Raw genomic sequence first — 21,709 nt, forward strand, 5'->3', positions numbered from 1 at the left:
TCCCCCCTCCTTACCAATTATTCTTCGAAACGAAAGCGAGGTAAACGAGCGAGAGCGACCACCTTTAATACCGCTTTTAATACAGCTTTAGGCTTAATCGACTCGATCCGAGTAAAGGAAAAAGAAAGGGCAATTCGAGCAGTTTAAAAGAAAGGACAATTTAATAGAATTAAACGATTTCTAAGTCTTCGATTATTAATATTAATTATAGTATATAATAAAATAAATTAAAATATCGATACTATTTTTAGTTTCTGTTATAAAGATTACTTAAAGCAATAATTTATTCGTTGGTTTCGAATTCCAACCATTTTTATGGCTATATTAATATTTCAATAACGTAGATAATTATTAATAAATAACTTTAACGAAAATAATACGCATTTTTATTTACCCGCAAAATCGGGTCGCGCGAGATTGCGGCGCGCGTCGCTCTGCTAAGAGTATCGCGCGTGAGGTCGCGGCTCGCGTCGCTTTGCTAGGATATCGCGCGCGACTGCCACTGTAACCGCTTGTAAACTTACTAACCATTTCCTTATATTAAAAAACATTATCGACGTAACGAGAAAAGATGGTATTATTTAGACTTTTCGTAAGAATTTATAAACGAAATAAGATCATATTAAAACGATTTCTAACACCCGTTACGATTGGTCCTTACGAGTCGGCCACCGACATATAATCGTACTCAGTGTGAAATAGGATTACCCAAATGGGTAAAGGCTATCTGAACCGATTATCAACCCAATACACGTGAGTTAGATCACGTCAATTGACTGGCGCGCTGCTAAGCGAAAAGAACTATACATTCTAACTGCCGATGTAAAAGGCGAAGAAAACAGATTCTACACTAACCTTCAAAAGTGACTCCTCTTGACGTCTCCCGCGATGTCTTTTCGGTCGGTACCTTGCCACGCGTAGCCTCTTCGTGATGTTATGGGGAGGATAGGGTGATGCCGCTGGTCCCTGGGGTCGATGACGGAGCTTGTGGTGCCAGATGTTATCCGAAAAATCATAATCAAGGTTTCAAATCAGGCTTAAAGCTTAGTTCACACTGAGCGAATATCGAAAGCCAATGCGAAAAGTGCCCGATTTTTAATTGCTTAGCGAAATTTACCAAAGCTAAGAAGCGATTGCGAATTTTAAGCAGCCGATCATTTGCAAGCCAGCAAAAACGTCATCTAGAAAACCAAAATGGCCGTTTCCGATATTCTGTCGTTAACCACGTTTGTTTATTTACTGATAAAGAAAGATACGCCGAAACAAAACGATGCTGGGTGAGAGCAATATTAAAAATCCGTAATTACACATTTACTCTATTGCGTAAGAAAGTTTCTGTAGCCATCTTGAAAACAAGAACCACGTGACAACTAGCGGTAATACGATTGGTGGCGAAATTTTTTTGCTAGCGAAAAAGCTGAACTGTTCCGAACTTCCAAGCGATTCACGAAATGGTAAAATTCGCCGGAAACGACGTCATGTCTGACGTGATATTCGCTCTGCTTTTCGCATTCGCCAGCGAATCACGCCCAGTGTGAACTAAGCTTAACTGCCGATGTAAAAAGCGAAGAGAACAGACACTCACCTTCAAAGCGCCTCCCCTGCCTCTCCCGCTAGAGGAGGCGCTGTCCTCTTGCTATATGGCGACATCTCCGTTACGATGCAGTGAGGCCGCTGGTCCCCGCCTCCGCCAGGTCCTTTGGGTCGACGACAAAAGTGTTGGTCGCATCCGATGTCTGAAAAATCACATAATCCACGTTTCACATCCGCAAAGAATTATCCTTTGGTCATGCGCACTATACACACGCTGCACTACTCACTGGGGGGTCGTCATCTTCCTCTTCGTCAGTAATATCAAAGTAGGGCTCGTCTGGCGGCTGATCTTCGTCCACGGGCACACCGATCGTCTTCAGTTTGAGACCTCTCACGACCGGGGCCCGGGTAGACGGCTACAATATGCTCGAGGAACTGCCGGAATCTTGCCGATGGTGTTGGCAACTGGTTCAGGAACCGCGTCCTGTATATGTATGTGCATGTATAGCTCTGCAAGTTCCTGTCCGTGCGGAGCGACTTGATCGACTTCTTCAGCCAGCGATGTTGACATTTGATGTTTTGAGTGTGAACTTCGGGATCATCGACGTCGACGAATCTGCATAAATAAAAAAAGAAATATGTCACTTTTTGATACCCTATTCACTAACGCTCGTTCATTTCTTTCACTTAACACATAGCACAGTTTCATCCTATTTACCTCCCGGGGCCCTGCTGGCTGTGATTAATTGTTTTGTGTTCTGAGAAGCCCATCGTCGTACAACCGCGATACTGTGGGGCGCTGTCGAAAAGAATGATGGAGTCCTGAGCAATGCATCTTAACATGTGCTCCTAAATAACTCTCCTGCTTTTGTTGTCCACCTGAAAGAATACGAGAAAATATAACACAAAACGTTCTACTAAAAGTAAATAATAACAGGAAATAATGTTTCGTTACTACTTACATGCCAGTACACAACCTCTTTTGTTTCCCGACAATAGGCACCTAATATAGTTATTTGGGTGCCTTTGGTTACGCGCCCGAGATTGTATTTCTGTCTCCTGGTAAAGGTTTCGTCGATCTAAAAAAAAACATGGGTATGATAGTCACATCACTGTGACATATCAGCAAAGTCAGAAACATGGTTCGATCGTCACCTCCACGTGTAGGCCTTTACCGCCAAGCTTGATGTCTTGTTTCTGAGACACGAAAACCTCCGCAACTTCACGGCAGAAATTAAACCAATCTACCGCTGTTTGTATGGCCACGCCGCATTCTCTCGCGGCGAGGGTGACTGGCTGCTGTATGATCCATGCATATATCAGCATTAGGACCTGTTAAATAAAAAAAATTCTCATTTACTCCATGCAATTACAACTAAAAATTTGCACGTGTTAAACTACTATAAAATACTACGGCATTTGATTGCTATTAATCCTGAGTAACACTTTGAGTAAATATTACAAATTTAATATAGAGTTTTTTACCTTTAATGTAATTATTAACTAAATTTTATTAAAATTTATTGAAAGACACTCCCAACATTCCCTTGTAAGTTGTCCAATCTGTTGATCTTGTTTACCCCTCGGGCCATTGATTTTCTTTTGTCTCAGGTATGAGTCACCAGGTGACTCTAAGACGAAAGAAGTTCTGAGCCAACATTCTAAAAAGAGGAGAGAGACAGAACAAAGGAAAGAAAAATGTGGTTACAGAAAATATAACGCCAATGACACGATATCATACCTGTTGAGCAGAAAGTTTAGAATTTTTAAAAAACGTATTTTGAGTACAAGACAGCCCGCCCGTACACTTCGATCGCCAGACGAAGCCGCCAGTTCGTCTCCTATGTTTTTCCTTTAGTTTTAATTTCAAACAGCGGTAATTAAATCCGAACTTCTCTGACTGATCTAATCTCTTCTCCATCGCGCCTGAAAAATACGACAAATTGAATTAGCTAACAGATATTCACGTAAAGCGCTCCTGGCACAGGCAAAAATCAAGGAAAACTTACCTTCACAATGTGGACAAGGCGGAATAAAACCGGTTAAGTCCGGATGTGGAACCATTCCCACAAGATGACAAAATTTTTTAGCTATATCTTCTGTTGGAAAATAGCGATAAAACGTGAAACAAGTCACGTTTTCAAAAATGTTCGATAGATTAACATCGGAGCTCTGGGAAACAGATTCCATACTGAACGGCATTTTCAAATGAAGTAACGAAAAGCATGAACAATGTTGCCAGATCTGAAAGTCAAAAAGTATCAAAGTTGTGCTCTAAAAGTAACCGATTTGAGCTATTTGTAGCCCAAACATAAAAATTAATTATTTTGTAACCATGCAATTTTAGCAATGAAATTTTTAGAGTTAACATTAGGAAAAAATATATCTTAAATTTTTTAAAAGATATTTCCAATTGGTGTCTACTTGACCAATCAGATTGTGCAATTTCGTACCTTCTGAGTATCGCGATTAAAGTGACAATGGTAGGCAAAAATAACCAAACTATATATTTTTCTTTTCAGTGTTTGTTATATAGGCCGCGTTTCTTTATGCAGCGAGAGTGCAGCGAAATGACATCATGAGCAATGTTGGCCAATTAGAAACCAGTTTCAGTGTGTTCGCTGTAAAGCGCTTCTCGAGCGCTGCATAAAGAAACGCGGGATATGAACATTCCGTGTAGCTGTATAAATTTTCTCTCTTGTCAAGGAGTCATTTGTGAGCTAATAATGGCCTTAGCCCATTATGTATTTAGCCAGGCCCACAATGGAGAGACCGGGTTGGTGAGGATGGGGCCTGACATATCCAGACAGACCACCTCCCGAAAAATTCATGGAGATTTTTCGACTCGATCCCGGGTCCCCAAAGCGGTAGGCTGCCACCTTGGGTTCGTTCGTTAATTAATAGCAGTCGCTCGCGTCTCCACTACTACAGGAGTGCGCTGCTGTTTGTAGGCATTTAGAAATGACGTGAATGAAAGAAAGATGTCGGCGCCGGTACTGTCGATAGTATCCTAATAGAAAAATCTACGATTTTAAAATATGCGTTTTTAAAGACCAAGAGTCTCAATTGTAAACCTTAACCATGAAATGGATTATCTTGCAGACAGAGCATTCAAAGTAGCCACAAAAAAAATTAGAATGCCGGGCACCATTCAAAAAAATTCGAGAAGATACATCACTGCGTGTACTAACTTGCGCTTTCATAACTTCTAAATTTTCATTCATAAAACCACATAATGGACCCCGAAACGAAACTGTTTGAGCCATGGAGGACGCCATGTTGCTTTCCACCGTAAACTACTGCTACAAGCGGCTGTTTTTGCCGTCTGACAGCGCTCACTTCGGCAGGAATTTTTAAACGGGTGCCGCTCGCGCGGAGGAATAAAAAAAATACTCCCCTTGATCGCTCGGCCATCCGACCGTCCAAAAGGATGTGTAAGGTAGGGTAAGCATAAAATTTAATGCAAATTGTACACGGAAAATAACATTTTTGTCTATTTTTCACTAACTTGCCTTCGTTCTTGCATTGCACACATTTTTTGTCTATCTAAAATAAAACTTTCATGTTGCAAAAAGCTCCCAAAATTATTTCGCGATAACAAATGTCAATAGGACTATACATAGATCAAAGAATACAAACAAAACGAAAAAAATTATGAATGAGTCTCTTAATTTGCGTACAAATGACTTGCTTTGGCAAGAGAGAGAAAATTTGTACAGATAGTTCGAATTTACCTATGTGTATATTCCACCAGTAATTTTCGATCAATATAAAATATCAATTTAACCCCTTCGTACCCGCAATCGAACGCACGAATGTTCCCTCCCTAATGAACGCACGATTAGTTCCCTCAAACAAAATCACATGTGGCGATGAGCGCTCAGTAATAAACTTAATCTATACATTTTATCTAACACACTAATAATTGTATATATCGTAAAATGAATTAATACGCATCTTTCTTTATGTCTGGTTCTACTTTGTAAATGAAATCGATTTTATCTATTTTATGATATTATAACAACAATAGTTTCCTAAAAAATTAATTTTAATATATAAATCACCTACGTAGAATTTACAAGTAAATTAATTTAATTTACATCGTCAAACCACTTTTTTTTTCTTTTTAAAACCAAAAATAAACAAATTTTTAAAATCAGGTAGGCCTACACACTTTTTTAAATATTCTATTATTACAATTTTTAAAATACAATTTCCATATATTAATTTAAAATGAAGATCTTGTAAAGTTTTACGACATTTAACATATTCTTTTGATTAATCCTGTTTATTTACATGTAAAAGTTTTCTTATCAGTTTTATTCGATTTTTTTTTTAATAAACAATTCTTTCTTTAATTTACTGTCGGTAGTGAAAGTTTTCATTACTAGCATAGATGACAATAGCTGTTTAGGGTCGAGTTATAAACTCCGTAACGTAACCGTATCCGTATATCGTGGTTATAAACTCTGTATCGAATCCGTATGGCCGTACCGTATTCCGTAAGAAAAGTTTGGATCGATCAAACTTTTATGGTAGGAATACGAAGAATTGACCAACTGCGCATGCGCTAGGTCGCCGTCAGTCGAATGAGTCGATATACAATCGGAAGTTGTGCCGGAAGCAACCGACGAAACTTTGACAAATTAATTTAAACGTAACTTTTGCCCGACAATGCTGCTTCTGAATAATATAAAATTTTAAGATAAGAATTACTTTGATTATAAAAAAAATAGAAAAATAATAAAATGAATAAATAATTATAGTGTTAGATCTGGCAATAACAACCGATGATTTTGCGCATGCTCACGATGAGTCTAGCGTGAGCATCGCTTTGTAACAAACATTTACGAATACGGATACGGTTACGTTACGGAGTTTATAACTCGACCCTTACGATAGCTGTTATTACAAGTTGCAATACCCAAGTTGCAACAGCACGTCAGCATCTAAAAGTAATAATAATAAATTTTAGCAGAATTAATTATTTATTTTTACTATTTATTAAATTATTACATAAAAATTATTTATACTATATATAAACATATAAACAATTTTATATTTTCCATTTTGTGGAGTCACGTGACTAAAAATTATTTATACTATATATAAACGATTTTATATTTTCCATTTTGCGGAGTCACGTGACCGGAAATGACGTACGTTTTGTCGCGTGTGCTTCATATCGCTATCACGTTCGCTGAGCGACGCGCGCGCTGAGCGACGCGAGTTAGCAGGGAGACCCGCGCCGCGATCTCGCGCGGCCCGATTTTGGGGGGGCTATATCTCGTGAGGGGTCGCCCGTAAAAATATATATATAATAATAATAAAAATATAAGTTTGTTTCTGTCATCATGGCGGAGTTAGTCGATTTAGGAAAAAATTGTTCTTTCGAATCTTGTAATAAATTAGGTATATTATTTCCTAATTTATATTTCTAATTAATAATTTAATAATTTTTTATTTTACAATTAATTTTATAATTTTATTTATATGTCAATTTCATTCATAATAAAAACGTAGTGTACAGTGCGGTTGAAGTCACGTGTAATTGTTCTGTTGTCAATTTCAAAATAAAAAGTAGAGAGGAAAATTTTGGATTATTTTGTAATAAAAATAAACTTTTAAATAATCATATTTATGTATAATGAATGATATAATTTAAAATATTTTATGGAATTAAACAAGGAATAGTTTTTATTTTTGACACTGACCTTTGGGCATAAGAGGGCCTTCTATAGTCATGAGGTTGGCCAGATAATGGGGGATGGAACTCCAATATATCCAGAACAACTAATCATACAGATTGGTTGCATGAGACTTGTTTCCTAGAAAAAAACTCATTGGGTATGGAGCCAATCCATTCAAAAGTTGAGATATTAGACAAGGATCCAATATGTTCTGGCATTCTCAAAAATCCAAACTTTACAATATTAATTTCTAATATGAAGGATTCTCGACCCTTATATGCGCGACCAAACAAATAAAAAGGACTACGGTCCAAAATGTAACCGTCAAAAGATATCTTTCCCTAAAGTTACGACGTGACAGTTGATTGAGGAATGGAAAGGAGCGTGCAGATAATCTCTAACCTCATTCTGTTGATGCATCGTTAACTTATTAGAATAAATTGTTGCATTTTAAGATTGAATTTCCTACGACGATATACTAGCCACTGTGATAGCTTAGCTGGAATAATTAATACACCTTTAACGGTGAAGTGTTTAGAATAATGCTAATTAAAATTAAATGTTGGTTAATGGTATTTACATTAAAATCTGAAAAGTATGTATATTGAAGATACAAAATTGTCTTAATTTTTTTGTATTTTAATACAAATACTGTTGGCCAATTTTTAATTGTAATCAACTATTGTAGTTCATTATGGCATCGGCATTGTTTCCAGAGGACATTTTTATCCATTTTACATTTTTATCATGATGGCACAGCCTCAAATGAAAGGTTGTCTCTATAAGTGAAAACTGTTTTTGGATTGTTACTGGTTATTGTAAACAACAGAAGAGGAAGATGAACAGTTGTCTTCAATAAACATATTTTTTTATATTTTAAGAATGCTAATGTTTTGACCCCATTAACCAGGTCAAAAATGTTAGCATTCTTCTAAAAATTTTACTGTTAAAGGTGCATTTATCAGTTCAGCTAATAAACTCTCTTAAACTAGACTCTTGTGTTTTGTAAATAATCCATACAATCAAGTGGTATTTTGTTTTTATATATATAAATTATTCAATAAAAGTTTTATCATTTTATAATTTCTAAACTAAGTAATCATTTTGCTCGAAACATAATGTTACAAATATTTCTTTGATTTTAAAAGCTAAGAAAATCAACACCTTATTAGTTAATATATTTAACACCTCTCAGTGACAAACATTGATTGTTCTACTTATGATGGAAGTTACCATGATATTGATGAACAATGAGATTATTCTCTAGTGATTATTCTATTACATAATAATAAGGTGACCAACTTTTTTATAATGAAAAGGAGGACACATAAATTGAAGGAAAAAATATTGTAAATAAAAGGAACATTTTATTCATTGCAATAATAATACACTACAATAATCTCTACTGCATGCGCAGTGGCATAGCTAGCATGGGTGACACCCAGGGCGGATATCGTGGTGTCACACCATGGGTATCACCCTTCTTAACTGTTTTACAAAACAGTATCGGATTATTAAATTGTAATATGCCCGCACTCGAGCAAACTTGAACGCTATATCGAATAAGCGATATCATCACATAGGTTTATATTGACTAGCGTGAATCCGTTGACTTTTTTTTTTGTTTTTTAGTCATGGGTTGTTCAGTTGGTCGAACTTTCCATGACTTAATGTTAAAGTGTGTTATCAAGGTTTATTTCATGACTTATTTGTCTTCAAATATCAAAAAAGAGGACACTTTTCGAGGGAGGACAGAACTTACAAAAGGAGGATGATTGGTCACCTTAATAATAAGCTAAAATGACTTAATCAAATGAAACAAAACCTTTAACTACCAGTAACAAATATTAACAAAAATTCTGAATGTTTTTGGCCTTCACCAAGCCTATTGTGATTTGGTCATGCCCACAATATCTTGACGTATCTGTGAAGGACCACCTCAAAAAATTCTGGGGTTTTTTCCATTAGATTAGGCCAACACCTTAACTACTCAGCCATCTGGCCGTCAATGAAACTAATTAGACTGTCATATTGAACAACATTGACTAATTAGATAATTTGATTACTAACCAAAGATTAAGCTATTTGTCAACTAAAAGTATCTTTAATCTGATTTTTTATTTCATACAGATTTTCTTCCATTTACATGTGAATACTGCAAAGAAATTTATTGGTATGGTTATTTTTTTATTATAAATTTTTTCCCAGAAATTAATTAATTGAAACGTATTTGAATATTTAATAAATTTTTATTTACTATAAATATGTTTAGTTCAGATCACCAATATCCATCCAATCATGAGTGCAAGTCATTTCAGGTAAAATATTTTTGTATATTTCCATCAATTTGATAAAATTCAAAATATTTCTTCAGCCTTTCAAGAAATGCATTTTTATTTCTTTCCTGTATAATTAAAAAATCTCTTCCTCTTAGTGTTGCCACCAGGCCAGTTTTTACCCAGATTCTTGGCATTGACTCTTGGCAATGACATTGTGCATGCCTCATATGGTTTCAAATTCAAATTAGTCAGTGACTTGTGTTCAAAAAAACCTATTTTCCAGGTCAACAATTTTAGAAAGGTGGCAATCCTACTTCCTCTAGTGCAGGGGTGTCAAACTGGCAGCCTTTGATGTGATTTTTGCCTATGAAATTAAATAAAACAGCTTACAGATCAACTGATCAACAGAGTGTAGCTGAGAACAAATATTAACAGAGTCCAAAGAATCACTCGGCATTGAAATTAAAAGTTTATTATTTACAGTTAAAACCAATAGTTTCCGAAGAAACAATTGTACACACTAACTAGGAAAATACAAAGATACTTGGGATCACCCGTAACAATATCACCAATTGATCACCACGTGCCAACAAAACAAAGGACTTATTCTAACCTATGTCTAGCTTAACTATAACTTAACTGAATTTACAAAGTAGAGGGCCCTACCTAGATCAAGATGGGGTTAATAAGAATTAGAAGATTTGATTTTTGATAGAAAAAGAGAAGGGTGAAAAGGGGGTGGCTTGCAAAAATAAACCTCAATTCCGTTATTCCTGAGGGGTCTTCTTTTCATACTCGCTGACATCTGGGCCTTCTCCTTCCCAACTCTTCTCTTCAAAAAGTGACGATTTTTTCCGCTTTCCTCTTTCTCTCCTCTTGTGCCAGTCCCCTTTGACCAATCCGGCGTTACTCCTTTTTCCCCAGAGACCCATCAGACCATTGGGTCAACCAATTATGGTGAGGTCAAGAGAACAAAGGCTAGAAGTGAAGTTTTTGAAAAAAAAATGGTGGAAGAAAAAGAAACAAAAAGAAAAACAAGGCTCAACCAAGCCACAAGAGCAAGATTAACTGATAAACATCTATCTGCCATAATGAAGATTGTTCTCAGTCTTTGAATCCAGATTTTGGAAAATTAGGAGGAGGAAGGTAGCGCTGGCAAGTTTCCGGTGAATACAATCAATTTTGGTTTTATAAATACGTACATTAAATAAAATAAATGTTTAAATAAAAGCAATACTATAGCAATTACATATTGTTGAGTTGAATTCACTGAACTACACAATGTGTTTTAATTGCCCTATCTATATTCCTGCATTGTCACTTCAAATTATAATTTTAAGAAAATTTGTAAATGTGATGTTGCCCACGTGAATCTTACCAGTTGCATTAATGGCCCGTTGTTTAAATGAGTTTGACACACCTGCTCTAGTGATACAACTGGTAACTATGAAATTCAAAAATAACTGGAAATAGTTCATAAAAAATCTTACACCTTTATAAATTCATTGCTGATTTATAAAGATACAAGTTTTTTATAATAGAATTGATATCCAGTTTACTCTATTTTACTGCTAAAAACTCTCCAAATGGCCAAATCTTGCATATTTTTTTACAGGAAAGCTGACTAGACAGTTTTTTTTATAGCAGTAATCCAGATGTTTTCTTTCCCTTTATCCTACCATATAACACATAGTTAATCTATTTAGTATACAGACCTTAAGGTGTTTATATTTTCAACATTATATTCTCTTTAGAAGGATAATTATATTAATTATTATTGAGAAGTATACAATATACAGTACATCAATTCATACAGTAACTTTCAAAGTTTCATCTCCCATCTGCATTCAAACATTTGTTTTCTTTGGTTTGGCTTGGGCTTTGATTCAATTCACATTTTCCTCTGATGTTTTGGACCATCCTGGCAGTGCCATAACTAGAGCGGTGCCCAGGCACAGGGCGTAGACCCTGGGGGGGCACAGAAATGACCTGGACCAAGTTTTGAGTCATAGTTCTGGGGCGTAGTTACAGATGCTTGCACCGGGCGCATAAAAGGCTAGTTATGGCACTGCATCCTGGTCTTTTTGCAAGTGATATTTATAGCTCCAGGAGAAATTGATATTGATAGCTGCTGATATTTATAGCTTCAGTGATATTGATAGCTGCTGGAGCTATCAATATCACTGAAGAATGTTTGTTTTACATGGTGGATAACCTTGAAAGTGTCTGCTCATGTTGCACAATGATGCAGTAATTTAAAATGGTAGCATTCATTTTGGAATACACTATAATTATTATTGTTTGAGATACTTTAGTTTGATTTAGTGCCAAGTTCTAAAGTGAATAAATAGTGGGGCAAAATCAAAATTTGACTGTACAACTTGGTATGCTTTCAGAATAAAATATGTTAAGTGCATTATAGAAAGTTTTGTGTTAACTACAGTAGATTTAATGAATATATTTAATGAAAGGCATGGAGAAATATTTTATATTAATATGTAAATTCAATATTTTAGCTGTTGTTATGTAGCATTATTTATTTATTAAAATTTCAGGATAAATTTGATTCTCGAGCAAAAAATAAATGCAAATCAGAACCATCTTACACATGTAGTCTTCAAGACTGTGATCAGACAACTTTGGTGCCAGTAATATGTGATCATTGTAAACATATATTTTGTCTTCAACACAGACATCAAGTTGATCACAAATGTGAGAAGCTTAAACAAGCAATTTGTGATAAACAATCAAAGACAGTGAAGTTATTAGCTGAAGTAAAACCAGTTCAAGGTATTTTTAGATTTTTATATTCATTAGAACATTGATGATCTGTAATAATTGGAACTAATGATGGTTTGGGTTATTGAATCAAAAGGAGTTACCTTAGTATTTTGCTACGCTGAACATTTAGAATCAGTTTCACAGATTGTTTATTTATATCAGCATGTTACAAAGACATAAAACGATACAAAAATGGAGAAGCTGCACAGTAAAAAATGAAAATCCAGTATTAAATCTTTTGGTACTTTTCTGTCCTGTTGCATTTCCATGTTGCAACATTTCATTAAAAAACTCAAACTTTTTTAAAAACTAACCAAAATGATTAATGTAAAATATTACAGTTATGTACTTTTTGTTAACTTTATTTTTATTACATTAAAACATTTATTTATTACTACTTGAACAACATTTTAAAGTAATGCTACTTACTTTCCTTCACTTAGGCCTGATGCACACAAATAATTTTTTTGCTGTGGGTGAACTATGGCAAATTGCTGTGTGGCCTAGTGAAGCTTAATGTAACATTGCACACGTATGTATGGCACTTTAACAGTGCCGTAACATGTACTTTTTTCTGCAGTACTCTATAAGGACGTGACAGTGCCACATGTTCATCTCTGTCCTCTCAATACATTTCTCTCAATCAAGTAGTGCACGTCTGTCATTTTGTCATTGTTTTTAACATGGAGAATGCTATAACTCCAGAAGAAATCATCACAGAACATTTTATTGATAAAGTGAGATAATATCCTAACATCTAAAATGTTACAGTAATAGAATATCATGTAAAAAGTAAAAAATGAAGTACGTGGATTAACATTTGTAGGCTACATTCTAAAGGATTTAATGAAAAGGATGATAAGGACAAAAATAAAATCTTTTTATATAATTAAATAATTAATATTATTTAAATAAAGCTTTTAGAAGTCTTGTACTGGTAAAGGGATGTATCTACTTCTGCCTTTTTTCTCACCAAAAACACATATACCATATTTACTCAAATATAAAATGACCGCATATAGGACAAGGTGTGACTTTAAAGATCAAAATAAAGAAAATTAGTTTTATTAATACAATTCTAATTTTATTTTGTTTAACCACAAGTAAAACATCAAATGAGTGTAAATGCACACATTGTCCTGCAAAAATTACTAGCATTTTAAACTTTAAGGAAAAATCTTGTAAAATTGACAACATAATTTGTTCATGTGAAGCAGGACAATCGGAAACCTTTTTTGCCAATTCTTAACAGTCAAATTCACTCTTTGTCGATTACACTTATGAATTTATTTTAATTATGATTTCCAAATAATCATCTGTTTTCACGTGGGAATGAATTAAAACTTCTATCGGGTTCCCGTGTAATTTTGGAATTCAATTCAAAAGCTTTGCTTTTCCTATTTCTATTCATCTTTATTCCTGACAATATACAAGAATGATTGAAATGACCCAGATAAATTGTTTTTAAATACAAGAGGGTAAGCATCCAGTAAAAAATGCAAATACACGGTTCACAAGAATTATTTGCAAAAATGCAAAGAATCTTTCGTTCACGCATATAGGATGACCTAGGATTTTGAAGCTGTGATAAATGAATAAAAACCTCATCTTATATGCAAGTAAATACGGTATATTAAATGTACAAAATTCATACATTTCCTCCTATGTTGCCACCTTTTCAAAATTTCTGACCTGGACGGCAGGTCAGGTTTGTTCGAACAGAAGTCCCTAATGCATGTGCAATGTTATTTACCATGTGAAGAATAATGTGTACACCAATTCTAAACCAGTTAGGGACTTGTGTAGGAGCAACTTAAATTAAGAAATGTAGCTTTAAAGAGCTGAGAAGGGGGGGAAAAAGGTTGACACAGGTTGCTACAAAATCCCGAACAAAATTAATCGTTAACCCGGACAATGAATTAAAAACTGGACTGTCCAGATGAAAACCAGACAGGTGGCAACACTATATCCTCTTATACACATCCATCTCGGGAATGAGTAGTATTTTGCTGTTAACTTGTGAATTGCCATCTCCAGTTCTGGTGCAGCAATGCAGGATGTCAAAAAATCTATTTGTGTGCACTGAGCCTTAGAATAACAAGTTACATTTAAAAAGTTACAGACTAAACTTAGATGATGATAATTCCTCAAGCCTACAAAACTCAAAACTAACCTTTGATCATTGCACTCACGAATTCATCTTTGGGTTAATGTTACCCTAGGTATACAAAATGGCAGCTTGTCTCTGACTCCAGCATACAGAAGCGAGGAAACAGTGGGGACGCATGTTTTCTAAACCTAACCTATTCTAATAAATTACCATAATTATTAGCAACTAAATTATTAGAATAGGTTAGGTTTAGAAAACGTGTGTCCCCACTATTTCCTCACTTTTGTATGCTGGAGTCAGAGATGAGCTGCCATTTTGTATACCTAGGGTAATATTAACCAGTCTTTGCACCAAAATAATAATTACAAATTGCTGTGTTACAAATCCAACTTTGAATAAATGATGAGAATGTAAAATACCATATTCTCACTGAATACAAACATTATCATCTTTGTTCTAATACAAATTGAAAAAACTGTACAAATACGTCATTCTCCCGAACAGTATATCTAACATAAAATGCTGAACTGATAGACTAATTTGCATACAAACAGGTTATTTGAAATATAAATTTCTGCTTAAAATTAATTAATTCTGATATTAAATACAAAAATAAAAAATAGTCATAAAATTTTATAAGTAAATAATTCTTACTTAGATCTTAATTTTTGCAATTTTAAATTATAATTCTATTATGCTGTGTTGTTTCATAAGCAATGCAATAGCTTGTGACTTGACAGAACATCAAGTGACATTGGAACACGACATGCAGGGGTATAACAGAAAAGAACCTGTCTTTTTACTGTTTTTCAACTCTAAATCTAAACTAAAATGTTTAAAATTTAGTATAATTTAGCTTATGTTCTGTATATTAAAAAAATATAAATAATTAGGATAATTGGCATTTAGATTACCAGTGCTTGACCTTATACAGGAAATCTTTGTTAATTTGAACTCTGATAGTTCAAAATCCCATTAATTCGTAACTGTACTATTTGTTCTGGCTGAGGATATAGAGATTTACATGTTAAGGAATTTGGTTAGTCCAAAATATGGCTACTTTGAAACTGAGGAAGTGAAAATTCTGTCCAAACTGTGATATGCATATGTTGACTCATTCGTATAGATCGAAGTGCCTCCATACTGTAAGAGAACAATAGACCAAGAACAACTCTAATCTGGTCAATTTAGCTTCGATTTCACAGTAATAGATTTTTGGTTTGTCACCTTAAATATGAACTATCCGTTTTTCTCTTATCTCATAAAATATGACTGGGTTTCAGCATTGCAAGATTGGGCTACAAGTAGCAGATTGAGATATTCGTAGGGCTCTAGGCTACTACATTAGGGTTTTATTTAGTTCCTGCTGTACTTCACTTCTGCATGCTGTTCCCTACTATAATCTGGTACCATCTCTCACGTGCCCTGTTTCATTACATTACATTATGTACAAACAGTCAAAGAAGTGAAAGTTGGACAGACAAAGTTGACTTGGCTGACCCGATGTTTTGTTGGAACAGCAATGATAAATTTTGAACTAACAGGGATTTCCTGTATATAATTTTTAGGTTAATGTTACCTTAGGTAGACAAGATGGCGGCTCATCTCTGATTCCAGCAAGGAAACAGTGGGACGCATGTTCTAACCTAACCTAACCTATTCTAATAAATTACCATAATTATTAGCAACCAAATTATTAGAATAGGTTAGGTTAGGTTAGGTTAGAACATGCGTCCCACTGTTTCCTTGCTGGAATCAGAGATGAGCCGCCATCTTGGCACCTAAGGTAACATTAACCATTTTTTGAAATTGCATTTGTTGCACAGTTTTGATTTATTTTAATTTATTCAAGTGCCGACACAGTTCAAAAGTGAGAAGTCAAAAAAGACCGCAGCAAAAATTCAGTTAATGAAGATGAAACTGAATGCTTTCGGAAATAACAACTTGCCCCTTTCAGAACGAGCCTATTTCAAAATTCATTTTCCAAAAAAGTATAACTCTACGGAAAAAGATTATTTTTTCAATAAGGTGAGTTTAAAGTAATTATATTAATAATATCGACAGTTTGAAAATGGAATTATTTCATTTGCAGTGTTGGACAGTTGGAAAGATTATAGATACTATAGCAGAATTAGAAAATTTTAAAAATGAAAACGATACAGCAACAAATGAGGTAACTATAAATATAACATATTAATATTAACTAATATAAAATTATTCAATAATAATCAATCTCTGTGTTATAGTTGACTACAGTGTCTTCATATATAGTGTATTGTACCATATATGATATAATAAGAGAAACAAACAGCCTATATTGTGATAAAATGTAAGAGACAATAATAAAAACAAACTCATTAATAATGAACAAAACTACACATTATTGGAGCTTCTATTAATAATAATATATGCAGTCTTCAACCATAATACTTTTGGGTCTTTATCTTCACAGATTAAACCTTTCATTTATTAAGATTCTAATGCTATTACATAAATCAAATTTAAGACTTCATATTAGTAAAAGTAACTTGTAATATTAATGAATTTTCGGTATAAAGTTTTTCTAAATAATTGTACTAAATTCCTATATTTTATGTAGGGCGCTTCAAAATTACTTGGACAAACTTGGTAACAGGTTACAATTGAAAATACATGTAAATAGTTATACATGTACAGTACTTTATTAGCATTATAGACAATTATTAATTACTAGACAAAACCTATAATAAATTTCAAAATGTCTTCCATGTGAGTGTATGCATGCATTTATTCATTGGGTCATGGACTGTTGCACTTGTTCCGAGGTCCCGAGCCGTTCATGAATGATTTCAAAGTCATCCAAAGTATGTTATTCTAGAATTGCTACATCATCAATTGTAGATGTCCCCACAGATAAAAATCCATTGGTTCAGAGTTGGACGAACGAAGAACTACGCCATAGGACCCACCGCCAATCTATCGACATGAGTAAGAGATATCTAACATGTAAACTTCATTTCCAGACCTATGTTCTCAGTGACATAGCGAGGGGGGTGCAAGGCGGCGTATCATGCACTGGGTGCCACTTGCAGAGGGGTGCCCAAATGGTCTCCAAGACAAACTATATGTGAAGCGTGCAATGCCATAAGGTTGTAAATGCCAAAAAACAAATTTTTCAGGAGAGAGAAAAAACACTTTTTCTAATGAACAAACTTTAATCAAATGCTAGAAAAATTATTTTAACAATTTATAGTTTGGAATAAAACATTGGGTTTAATTTCAAACACCTACAAATAATAGTAAGGAAACAAAAAAAGTTTAAAAACAGGGTTAGAGCCATAACGTTGTAAATGCCAAAATTGTGCAAGTGCATAAAGTTGTAAATGCCAAAAACGATTGCAGTCATAAAATTAATGTTTCTACAGCTGAAAAACAGTTTTGAATACCAAAAACTTACATTTAAATTATTAAACACAATTTACAAATTCAATATCAATTTTAACATTAAAAACTGACAATAATCTATTAATGACTTGAACTGGGCTGTAATCTTTATCAATAAGGTATTAATTTAGTGTAATAAAAGTTAAAACGTATTTAAAAACTTCAAATTTGAAAGATTAATGGAAGTCCAAATATCATTTTGAAATATCAAATAATAAAGTGACAGGTTAACTATTAATAAACTGGCATTTAGTTATCCGGTTCTGCTAGCATCTCCTTGAAATAGGTTTGTGCTATTGGATTTAAAAATGGTATCATTTTACCAATGTCAGGTTTCTTCTTTTGAGGAATCCCAAAATGGGAGCGAGCAAGAGGAAGTGGAAGATTTTTGAAATCATCAATGCTAACTCCATCTTTCAGCACATTAAGCCCAGTGCACCATCTTGCTGCTTTACCTCCATCTTTAGCAATCATAACTTTACCAAAGTTATTTGATGAGAGTCTAATTTGGGATGCTGTTGAGATTCCCAGGTCTTTTGTATTCAAAAATGCGTGGGCAATCGATTTAAAGTCATGAAATTTCTCAAATACGATGCAGGTAAAAGGGTTTTTGGTCCCTGCACTTTTAATGATGTCCACAAGATCCTTTAGTGTGTAGGCTTTGCATTTTTTCCTCCGTTTTTCAATTAGAGCAAAGTCTCGATCACAGCTGAGAAATGTGTGACCCTTTACAGGGTATTTATGTGTTATTTCTGAAAATACATTATTGGCCAATAACACCAGATACATGGCTATCACGTATTGATTTTTGTTTTGACCAACACCATTGTCTGTCCACAAAGTCAGCTTCTTTCGGTCACCAATAGCAGCCTCAGTAGTAATATAATGGTATATACAGGATGATATTTCCAAAGACCCTCTTCCTCCAAAATTCTCACTCCACAAACACATGCATCCTTTCTCTTTAATTGAATCGTGAATTCCAAGGTTGTAGCATGCCAATTGTTGAGCATAATACATTTCAGTGTGTGTTAATTGTGGTATATACATTTGCTGCTGCAAGTCAAAAGATATAACATACGAATCTGAGGTTTTAGCATTTTTTGTGTCATCAGACATGTCTTTTGTGGTTACTTCAGCTCTGTAATGATGTAATTCCAGTTCTGTTTTTGCTGATGCATCACCAGCTTTTATTCGTACATCAAGGCGGTCACAAGTTGAGCAAGTGTCCATGCGAGGTCTTTGAAAAGACAGATTGAATTTGGTCAGGAAAATTTCATTGTACCATTGTCGAGTAACTGGGGCTTTGCTCCCAGCATACTGTTGACAATATTTCTCAAGGAAGGCTCTATACATTCTGCTAACATTGAGATCAGGTGATAAGTACATTTTATCTGTACTTTTGGCTCGAGCATAATGACTTTCTTCACTTGGAAAACTCTTAATGTGCTCAATTATTTTTTCCGTCCACAACTGCTTTTCAGTACATTTTCGCTGGCCTCCTCTTTGATCAGTAGCATCCATTTTTCCTTCCAAAATCTTTTCTCTAATCAACTGAATTCTTCTTGCAGTAACCCCGAATGTATTACACAAAGTCTTAAGACAAACTCTTATTTCACTTCCACCGGGAAGAAGCAAATGATAACTGAAAGAGTGTTGCCTTCTACTTCCAGAAGGATGGTGGTACTTCCCATATCGTCTCCTTTTTATCATCTGGGGATGAACAAGTCTTTGAAGATAACTCTGTTGCTTATTGTAGTCAGCCAGTTCATAAAATTGTTGGAAGAGTTCCTGACGGTAAGCCAACGTTACGTTTTTGCAAGCGAAGGAACACTTGCATGTCACCTGTAACGTAAACAAAAAGTTTGACAAACTTGTTGGAAACAGTCATATACAAGTTGTTCACCCATGCATAGACACAATAACTATCCATATCTTGCAAATCTCAAATCTATGTCTATATTTTTGAAGTATTAAGTCTTTTACTTACCCCTGTTGGTGGATCCTTTCTCGGATTAACTTTCTGTGATATGGGAGAAATGTACTCTAAGCCACTATTTTTTTGTTTCTTTCGAATGTTCTTCTTCCATTTTTCTGCACATTTCTTTCTTCTTTTAGGTATTTCATACTTTAAGGAATTCATTTCACTCGTAAAAAACTCACTGCGTTACAAATTGGAATAACAAAATGATGTAAAAGTAAACCGTAATATTTTATGCGCCAAAAGTCACGTGGCTTGCGCTTCGGCGCTTAAAATGTTATGGCTTGCACATAACGTCATCTTCAAAATATAGCCACTTAGAGCGCCACAATCGCCACAATATTCTTTTGTAGGAAAAAACATTGCATTTAAAATTCATTTCTTCAATAAAACGAATTTTGAGAAAAATGGCATTTACAATCTTATGGCATTGCAAGCACTATATGTGTTTCTGGAGGGGGGAGAGGGGTGCCAGTTATGTTCGCTACGCCACTGTATGTTCTTAGGACTTTTTTGATTTTTGATGAGAAAGCATCCTGAATTTGTCCATGTAATTTTGAAACATCGTGTAACATAATATTCCTTAATATTAATATACAGGTTTATTAAGAATATAGAACAAAGCAACACTAAAGTATGTTTTATGCAGTTCAAAGCATAGTGCATAATTTAGCTAATTTAGTGGTTAGTTCTATGAACTATTTGAAGTTATATAAAATTTATTTTTTTTGCAGAAGTTACTGCTGTTTGATTACACTAGTGGAAAACAATTAAGGACAGGAGATATAATAGAAGATTTATTAAAAAAAGATTCTTTAATTTCAGGACAATCATTAGTTCTAGAATATAAATCACCAGAATCATCAGAACTGCAGATTTTGGATTGATGATGATATAATTTAAAATTATATATATATATATTTATTTATTAATAAAGAAATAAGTAATTTTTATATCTAACCTTACCATTACAATCAATAGTGAATTATAATATTGTGCAAGTGTTTATTTTTGATATTTCTTTAAAATTAATGTATAAAACTTTGTAGTTTTAATACCAAAAATTTGGTTTGTTTCAATGGTTGTAATGAAAATATTAAATAATTTAAGTATAAAGCGTTTAATTACACATCTTTGCCCGGGATTATTTTAGTTAATTCAATAATGAATTTTAAGGCAATACAAACTATGTTTGAGTTCTTTATCCTAATTTCTCATCCTTTATTCCAACCAGGAACTATAGAACACAGGCGACTTGAAGTAAAACACTTCTAAAAATATAACAAGAATGCTGTCGTGAAAGATTTTTAATGTTTGTAGATGCCGTAGCCTACAAAAACAGATCAGCGTCGAGATCATTTTTAAATTGTGTTTGTGAATCGTTTGATAGTTTTTCGTCTGTTATTTTTAGAAGTGTTTTACTTCAAGTTACCTGCTGTTCTATAGTAGCTTTAAATCCTGTCAACTGTTCTAAGACAGAACAGAGAATTTTTTTTGCGATGTTTCAAAATGAATTGTAATATGTTATTAATCGTGGTTGTTGAGATAGTCATAGTATATTGGCTCTACCTCCAATTATCTGCTGAATTTGTCATTGATATCCAGTTAGAGAATATCTCAAAAGGCACAGTCATATACAGTGATCTCATGCCACTCTACTAGACTCAATATTGTGTTAAGATTTTTTAAACAGCAATTATTTTTTAGATGGATTGTGTGCTGTATAATATGACTAATAAATGCTAATGTTATTTTTATATTGTTTTATAAGTGAAATTTTTGTTTTTACATAATCATTGATAATTGTAAATTATGTTTGTCTAATAATTTTTTATTTGGTTTTAACGTCAGTTTAAAAGTCAAATCAGAGTTGCAAATATTTGAACTCCCATTCTAAATATAATGAATCGTT

At 34.1% G+C, this 21,709-nt stretch overlaps 1 protein-coding gene and 1 long non-coding RNA gene across 2 annotated transcripts; one reads left to right on the plus strand and one right to left on the minus strand.

Moving 5' to 3' along the window:
- Positions 1–1,647: 1,647 nt before the first annotated feature.
- On the minus strand, positions 1,648–2,335 carry LOC136971963 (uncharacterized). Its single transcript, XR_010880251.1, has 3 exons — positions 2,252–2,335; positions 1,821–2,149; positions 1,648–1,736 (listed from the first exon to the last, which is right to left on the minus strand). It is a non-coding gene; the product is annotated as an uncharacterized lncRNA (long non-coding RNA).
- Positions 2,336–6,880: 4,545 nt separating this feature from the next.
- Positions 6,881–20,882, plus strand: LOC136971957 (AN1-type zinc finger protein 1-like). The gene is made up of 7 exons (XM_067266478.1): positions 6,881–6,945; positions 9,354–9,396; positions 9,496–9,541; positions 12,058–12,292; positions 16,246–16,421; positions 16,486–16,566; positions 20,532–20,882. Exons 1-7 carry the CDS (start codon positions 6,888–6,890, stop codon positions 20,682–20,684), a joined length of 792 nt encoding a protein of 263 aa, XP_067122579.1. The 5' UTR covers positions 6,881–6,887; the 3' UTR covers positions 20,685–20,882.
- Positions 20,883–21,709: the final 827 nt, after the last annotated feature.

This window comes from Centruroides vittatus, unplaced genomic scaffold (assembly GCF_030686945.1).
Source record: "Centruroides vittatus isolate TY-2023 unplaced genomic scaffold, ASM3068694v2 contig_2734, whole genome shotgun sequence".
In the NCBI taxonomy this organism is placed as follows: Eukaryota; Metazoa; Arthropoda; class Arachnida; order Scorpiones; family Buthidae; genus Centruroides; species Centruroides vittatus.